Source organism: Mus pahari, chromosome X (genome assembly GCF_900095145.1).
Source record: "Mus pahari chromosome X, PAHARI_EIJ_v1.1, whole genome shotgun sequence".
NCBI classification, from domain to species: domain Eukaryota; kingdom Metazoa; phylum Chordata; class Mammalia; order Rodentia; family Muridae; genus Mus; species Mus pahari.
Genome location: NC_034613.1, coordinates 128,638,745 through 128,647,361, shown reverse-complemented (window position 1 = coordinate 128,647,361; position 8,617 = coordinate 128,638,745). Strand labels below are relative to the sequence as shown.

General features: G+C 43.7%; 2 protein-coding genes across 2 annotated transcripts in view; one reads left to right on the top strand and one right to left on the bottom strand.

Moving 5' to 3' along the window:
* Nucleotides 1-8,617, bottom strand: part of Pfkfb1 (6-phosphofructo-2-kinase/fructose-2,6-biphosphatase 1) — a 98,208-nt gene that overhangs the window by 28,551 nt on the left and 61,040 nt on the right. The window lies entirely within an intron of this gene.
* Nucleotides 6,350-8,617, top strand: part of Tro (trophinin) — an 11,208-nt gene continuing 8,940 nt past the window's right edge. Inside the window, exons 1-3 of the mRNA XM_029534194.1 lie at nucleotides 6,350-6,498; nucleotides 7,401-7,470; nucleotides 7,749-8,617. The exon at nucleotides 7,749-8,617 is cut by the window's right edge and continues 83 nt beyond it. Of these exons, the coding sequence (XP_029390054.1) occupies nucleotides 7,426-7,470; nucleotides 7,749-8,617 (914 nt within the window). The 5' untranslated portion in view covers nucleotides 6,350-6,498; nucleotides 7,401-7,425. The remainder of the gene's footprint in view (nucleotides 6,499-7,400; nucleotides 7,471-7,748) is intronic.

The window sequence follows — 8,617 nt, the reverse complement described above, 5'->3', positions numbered from 1 at the left end:
CCTTGGTCTTGCAAACTTCATATGACCCAGCACAGGGGAATGCCAGGGCCAAGAATTGGGAGTGGTTGGGTAGGGGAGCAGGGGCTGGGGGAGGGCATGGGGAACTTTAGGGATAGCATTTGAAATGTAAATAAAGAAAATAATAATTATAAAAAATTGTTATCATACCAAAAGCAATCTGCAGATTTAGTGCAGTCCCCATTAGAATTCCAACACAATTCTTTACAGGCTTTTAAAAAAGCAATGCTCAACTTCATATGGAAAACCAAAAAATCCAGGATAGCTATAAACAATCCTGTAAAATAAAAGAACTACTGGAGGTATGACCATACCTGAAGGCCCAAATATGAATCCATACTTATATGGACACTTGAGGGCTTTTAAAAAGAAACCAGAACTATACACTGGAAAAAAACAGCATCTTCAACACATGGTGCTTGTCAAACTGCATGTCTGCATGAAGAAGCATGCAAATATTTATCCATATTTATCACCCTGTACAAAACTCAAGTTCTAGTGGATCAAAAACCTCAACATAGGGCAGGAGAGAAGGCTCAGTAGTTAAGAACACTGACTGCTCTTCCATAGGTCCTGAGTTCAATTCCCAGCAACCACATGGTGGCGCACAACCATCTTTAAAAGAATCAAATGCCCTTTTCTAGTATGTCTGAAGATGGGCAACAGTGTACTCACATACATAAAAATAAGCAAATACCCTCAACATGAAACCAGATACATTTATTCTAATGTAAGAGAAAGTAGAGAACAGCATTGAACACATTGGCACATGATATGACTTCTCGAACAGAACTCCAATGGCTCAGGCTCTAAGACCAACAACTGATAAATGGGACCTTATTAAACTGAAAAGCTTCTGTAAGGCAAAAGACATGGTCAATCAGATAAAGAGGCAGACTAAGGAGTGGGAAAAATATTTTTACCAACTCCATTTCCAATAGCGAACTAATGTTCAAAATAGGCAAAGAATTCAAGAATCTTTATATTCAAAAACAAACAAAAAACAAAAAACAAACAAACAGAACCAAGTGTCCCAATTAAACATGGAGAACAGATCTAAACTGAATATTCTCAATAGAGGAATCTCAAAAGGCTGAGAATTACTTTTAAAAATGTTCAAAATCCTTAGCCATCAGGAAAATACAAATCAAAACTTCCTTGAGATTCCATCTTACACCTGTCAGAATGGCTAAGATCAAAAACACAAGTGACAGTTCATGCTAGTGAAGACGTGGAGCAAGGGGAGCACTCCTCCATCGTGAGTGAGAGGGCAAACTAAAACAGCCACTATGGAAACCAATTAGGTGATTCCTCAGTGAGTTGGACATTGATCTACTTCAAGACACAACTATACCACTCTTTGGCATATACCTAAGGGGTGCTCCATCCTACCACAAGGACATTTATTCAACAATGTTTACTGCAGCTTTATTCATAATAACCAGAAACTGGAAACAACCTAGATAGTCCCACAACAGAAGAATGAATAAAGAAAATGTGGCACTGTTGGAGGATATGCGATCACACTGTGGACCATGGGATTGTGTTGTTTGCTGGAAAGAAATGTTTCTAGATGTGGTGTGGCTCATCCTCTAGCACCCACTTTTAATTCCTCTGGCTGGAATATAGACATCCCTTAGTACACACCTTTAATCTCCCAAAACTGAAGCTAAAGGTTGTTTGTAAAAGGAAGCACCCTTTTATACATGTTTAAATGTGATGTCTAATTGAGTGGCAGACAAAGTGATGAGTAGGAGAAAGATTTGACAGAATAGGATATGCCTAACTCTCATAAGAAGAGAGAGGAAGTCATAGACAGACAGAAAGACAGAGACACACACACACACAGATACATACAGAGAAAGGGACAGTCAGAGACAGAGGGACAAAGAGAAAGCAGTTTTCCGGGGAAAGTTGTACAGAGGCAGGTTGGAGAGAGAGAGAGAGAGAGAGAGAGAGAGAGAGAGAGAGAGAGAGAGAGAGAGAGAGAGAAATATGGAAGCTACACCCAGGTGAAGACAAAATGATCCAGAGAATGAGAAGGAGCCAGAAGATTAGAAGAGATTGCTAGAGTTAGTTTGAGGTCAAGTAGACCAATGCAGTTAGAATTGAAAGAAGCCAGTTTGAAGCAGTTAGTATAGAAAGGATTTTGAGGCCAGAACAACTGAGTTGATCCAGCCAGAGATCAGAAAGAACTAGGAAGGGGTGAGATTATTTAGTAGTAAGTATCTGCGGCTGAAAACATTCTAGGCATTGATTAGATTGTACAGCGGCTAGAAGTTTCCAGGACTAGGAGTTAACAGATGGAGGCAGTAAGCCTTGGAGATGACAATTAAGCCAGGCAAACAAAAATACTTTTACATGGTACATTTACACATTGGATTATTAATCAGCTGTTTAAAAATGGCATCATGAAATCTGCAGGCAAATGGATGGAACTAGAAAAAAAATCATCCTGAGCAAGATAACCCAGACCCAGAAAGATAAATATGGTATATATTCACTTATATTGGATATTATCTGTTAAGTAAATGATAGCCAAGCTACAATCCATAGAACCAGAAATGTTGAGTAAAGAGGAGAAGTCTAGAGATTATGTAGAGATCTCCCTGGGAAGGGGAAATAGAATAGATTTTATAGGTGTGTTGGGGATAGATGGGAACAGGACTGAGGGGATCAGGTAGAGAGAAGATGGAGTGAAGGAAGAGAGCATGAGGAGAGCCATTTGGAAGTGAGGGAGCACTTGGGGGTGTCTGTGGAAACCTAGTGCAGTGGAAACTTCCTTAAATAAATGAAGATGACTCTAGTGAAGACTCCTAGTAATGGGGGATATGGAGTCTGAACTGGTCATCACTTGTAGCCAGACAAGGCTTCCAGCAGCAGGACTAAGCAACATTTAATTGAGTTGTTAGTCAAGGGGATCTCATGGAAATCCCCAAACAATCCAGGCTGTTGCCAAAACAAGGGGCTGTTCTCTGAATACTGACCATGGGGTCCCATTGCTGAGGACAACACCATCACAGCTCATTAAACATGGAAAAGTTGAGCTGAAGCCTACAAGGAGCTCTCACCCCTATGTTCTAGTGTCTTTGGTGTAGGAAGGTACTGTGCAGGCTACTGAAAGAGAAACATAGACACCAACGCAGGAATAAAATCTTTCACCAACAATCTGTCCTGCCTGCAAAATATGCAAGGGCAGTGGTGGCACAGAACATGTGGGATGAACCAGCCAGTGTCTGATTGAGCTCATGAGCTGTATCTGACATTTGGAACCTGCATCTGACAATTCTTGGGTGATCAAGAACCAGAATCTAGCTAGCTCAGAGACCTAAGGTAAAATTGAACACTACCAGTCTTTTTTTAAAAAGCAGTAAAATGATTCCCAATGATATACTTATAGATTGGCGCCTATCCAATCTTCATCAGAGAAGCTTCCTCCTGCAGCAGATGGGAACAGATGCAGAGACCCACAGCCAGACATTACATGGAGAGAATCAAGTTGGATGTTTCCATCCAATCCCTCCTCTCGGGGTTTAGGGAACCCTATGAAAGAGGAGGCAGGAAGAATGTGAGAGCTAGAGGGGACAGAGGATACCAGGAGAACAAGGCTCTCTGAATCAAATGAGCAGAGATCATATGAACTCACAGAAATAAGCAGCAAGCACAGGGCCCACATGGGTATGCACCAGGGCATTTGCATTTATATGATAGCTTTCAGCTTAGTATTTTTAAGGGACTCTTAACTGTGAGGGTGAGTGGGTCTCTGATTCTTATGTCTCCAATTGGGCATCTTTTTCTCCTGTTGGGTTGCTGTAGCCAACTTCAGTATGATGGGTTTTGTTTCATCTTGTTATATTTTGTTTTGTTGTGTTTGATTGTTGTCTCTTAGAAGCCTGTTTTTTTTTTTTTGAGAGAGAGAGACAGAAAGGCATTGGATCTGGAGAGGAAGGAAAGTCAGGAAGAACTGAGTAGAGGGAGGGGAAACTATAATCAGGATATATTTTATGAGAAAAAGTTCATTTTCAATAAGAGAACAAAAAAAGGGAAAAATAAAGAAATATACTACCTACAGGACAGTATATTTTAGGGTTTCCTTTGATTTTACTTTTCGTTTCCATTCAATCAATCATCCAAATATATTAAGATAAAGTGTTCCTTTTCACCCTTTACAACATTGCTTAGATGCTGTCAATATTCTGTTCTTTTTCCATCCTTCATCATAAAATGTATAGTTGCAGGATAATTATATAATAAAGTTAGAGCTACTTGTCACCGATTTTATTACATCAAAGATCATTTGTATGCTGTGGTTAATTTTTTGTATATATTAAGGTTCCCATTTAGTGACATACAGTTCTATAGGTTCTGATGAATTAGGTTTGTTAAGATTTGTTTTGTGGTCCTATTCAGAATGTGTGCTGGAGAGCACTGCATGTAGATTTGAGAAGAATGTGCATGCAGCAGCTGAAATGTTCTGTAGATGTCTAAGTTCATCTGGCTTAATTCAAGTCCAACCTTTACTGATTTTTCTCTCCAGACAATCCCTACACTGGTGGAAAATGGTCATTGAAGTCCTTTACTATTGTTTGACTGTACTCTATCCCCCATTCGTTATTAACATTATTGCTCCATACATATAGGTGCTTCAATGTTGGATTCATAGATACTTTTAATTTTTATATGGTCCTTGTGAATTGTCTCTTATTATATAATTCTTTTGTTGTTTGATTCTCTTGATACAGGACCTCACTATGTAGCCCTGGCCGGCCACTGACTGAACTCATAAGATCTTCCTGTTTCTGCCTCCCAAGTACTGGGATTCAACGCCCAGTGTATAATGTCATTCTTTTTTATAATGTCTCATTTTTGCTTTTGACTGCCTTTTTTTTTCTGACATAATGATCTCTACTCAGTTTGACATAATTGAATGAAAAAAGTGAATGCTACAGATTGTTTCTTGCACTGGAGGGTAGTGTGCTACATCAGAAGAGAAAGCCTTAAGTCCTTGCTCAGGGCATCAGTAAAAGAAGAACATGAGAAAAAAAGATGTGTATGTATATATACATATATGCATGTATACATATGATTTTTTAATATATCATCTCACTGTAGAAGGCTGTACTTGAACTCAAGACCCTTCAACATCTCCCTCCCAAGTAGTGCTGGGATTGTATCAGTGCTTTGTTAAATGCCCACTCCCATAGTTTCCAAATAATTTTTTAAAGGAATCAGTGAAATTATTTTGAGATAAAATAGGAGCATGCAGGGATTTTTTATTACATTTTTATTTGTAATAAATAAAGCATGTGTACATGCACATATGTGTTTGTGTGCAAGCAGAGCTGTGAAGACAACCTGTGGGAGTAGGTTTTCTCCCTCCGCCATGTGGATCCAGGGAATAGGATTCATGTCCTCAGGCTTGGAGTGCTTTTACGGCTGAGCCATCTGACAGGCTCTAATTGATTTTTCTTACATCTACTGTTTAACTATATGTATTTAATTGTTTATTTATTACATATTATTTAAATATATTATATATATATGAATTATTCGAGAGCATCACCTTAATGTTTAGCACCTCTATCTTAATCTAGTCGTATTTGAGAGGCAGTAATGAATGTGACATAATCCTCTGTTCTCACAATATATCACGCCATGTAATTAGTGTTGTAGGGACAGGCGTGGGAGCTCTGAGGTCATTTTCTTCTGGAGAAACTGAAAAATCAAATAGAAACAGGGACACGTATCGGGGAACAGAGAAATGAAATGGAGACTAGGTGTGAATGCTGAACAAGAGGTAGTAAACAGATGCGCCACACTGAGGAGACTGGGAAGCCTTCAAGCAGGGAGGGGGTGGGGCGGGCTGGTAGGGACGGAGACCCCCCTCTGGAGGCGGAAAGAGGCAGGACCACTTCCGGCCAGGGGGGGCGGGTTACAAGCTCAGACCTGAGGAGAGGCTTGGAGCGAGCAGACGTCCTCTCGGCTCACGAGGGCGAGGTGAGCTGAGGTGGCCAGCTTTGGGAAAGACCCCGTGGGGGCTTCAAAGCCGCGGCTTCGGGGTGACTGGCTTCACACAGCATTAAGGTTTGACAGGAACCTGGCTGGATTCGGGATCTAGCGGTTTCGATGTGGTAGGTTTAGAGGTGCCTGGACCCAATTCTCACTGCGTAAAGGCGGGGGCGGAATCTCCGGGCTACGGGAAAGTCTAGACTCAGTTTGGGGATGGAAAGAAGGGATGCAGACCTGGTTGGGATTTTGGAAAGGAAACATCTAGAACACATTCTGGCTGTAGCAAAAAGGGAGGAGGGTCGAGTTCAGGAGGGAGGTAAGGGACCCGGATCAAGCTGAAGAAAGGGGGCTGGACCCCGTTATGGGCTACGGAAAGGATGAATCGAATCTGGACCAAGAAAGGAGCGACAGAATCCTCTTTAAACGGCCAGAGGACCAGGCTTGAAGGGAGAAAGGACGGGCTAGGATCCGGTTAGCACTGCTTTGAAAGAGGGGATGACCTGGTAGGGTTAGGGAGGTGGGAATCATGAAGGGGTTATCCCTGTTGGATTTGAGGGTGGGGTATCAATGTTGCAGAAAGGGCGGGGCAGGGCCCTTGCAGACGTGGACCAAGGGGGGGCAGTGTTGGCGAAGGCGACTGCGGCGCGGGGGGGGGGCTTGCGGAGAGGTGGGAGGTGCGGAGGACTGCGGAACCACAGCCTGGGTGAGTGGCTGATGGTTGGCGCGGGTTGGCGCGGCCGCACGGGAACGGGGGCGGGGGNGGGGTGGGATGGTGGTAGGAGGGGGCGGCGTGAAGAGGCCCTGCGGAGCCTAGGGTGGGGGGGGCAGCGGGCTGAAAAATGATGTAGGAGGAGGAGGCGGCGGTGGGATCGAGATGTTCTGTAGCTCTGAGAGCCCGGGACAAATGTGGAAATGAGATGGTTAGAGATGGTCCTGTCCACCATAGCGCATGCGTATTGAGGGCCTTGAGGACCAGGCGCATTTGGAAAAACCTGTTATCATGCGCGCGCGCGGGCGTGAGTATGTGTGTGTGCACGCGCATGTGGTATGTGGTGTGTGTGTGTGTGTGTGGGCGCGCGCGCTTGTGTGCGTGTCTCTTTCGCTCTCGTTCTGTGCGCATGCGTACTGTCAGGTTGCGGTGTGGTAGAGGGTATTAAGGTGTAGGTCGTAGAATTAATTTGCCATCTTGGAAGCAAAAGATGCTGGAGCTCAGAAACCACACGTCCTGGGCTTCTAGGTAGGCAAACCCAGAAAGATTTGGGGCCCAAAATTAGGCAAATTCTTTCACCCTTCAGATTTAGCAAGACTTCTGATAAATCTAATCCCCCTCTCCACCCTCCTATTATCTTCTAACTCAGGCCTATTTCCTTCAGGCTTAGCTATTAGCCTTTCAGAAAGATGGATAGAAGAAATGACCATGGTCATCGGGTGCCCACATTCCAGGTGAGACCTCTCTGCATTCTGTCTGTCGTGCCCTGAATTCATTTACCACTCTGGAGCCTATTACCATTGTGTAGCTCCATAATTCCCTACCTTACTTATCTCAGTCTTCCTTTGCATGGTACAGGGAAGAGGAACTCATCTATCTCCTGCTCCCCCCCACTTCTCAAACCCCTTTCAATGAAATTTCAATGAAATTGCTCAGGAGGGGAGGCAACTATAGAGAGGGGTGGTTGTAGGGATGTGGGATGGCCCTTAGGATCATAATCCTAAGTATGTAGGGCCCTCTGCCTCCCCCTGGGAGCCTAGGGCTTCCTTTCTCTCCAGATGTACAGTCGGAGACCACAGAAAAGGACCCACCAATTGCCAGTCGATCTAAGAAAAACAAGAACAAGAAGAATTCTATTAAGCCTATGGATAAGACCACACCCACTCCTCCTCCAGTCCCATCTGCCAATGATAATGCTAGCAACAAGCCTAAAGTAACTTTGCAGGCTTTAAACCTACCAATGTTCACCCAGATCAGTCAGGCTTCAGCTACTACTGAGGCACCCAATATCCAGGCTTCAGTTACTTCTCAGACCCAGAAAGCCAAGACAATGAGAGTTACTCCCAAGGTATCCCTAACTGGCAGTGAGGATGCCACTACACAGCTCAAGCCACCATTACAGGCTCTAAACCTACCAGTTACCATACCCACTATCCAGACTCCAGTTGCCAATGAGTCAGCTAATTCCCTGGCCTCGACAGCTGTCAACAAATCCAAGAACGCTTCTAAGGCAAACAATGCTGCCAATAAGACTGCACCTAGTGCTACTGAGATCTCATTGGCTTCGGCTGCCACCCACACAGCTACTACCCAAGGCCAAGCTGCCAAGGAGACGGGTAGTATCCAGGCTACAGCAGCCACTGTCCGAAGCAAGAAAAATTCCAAAGGAAAAAGAACACCTGCTAAGACCACAAATACTGACAATGAATATGTAGAGGCCTCAAATGCCATTGAGGCATCTAGCAGGCAGATTGGGGCATCTAACAGACAGATTGAGGCATCTAACAGACAGACTGAGGCATCTAGCAGACAGACTGAAGCATCTAACAGACAGATTGAGGCGTCTAACAGACAGATTGGGGCATCTAACAGACAGACTGA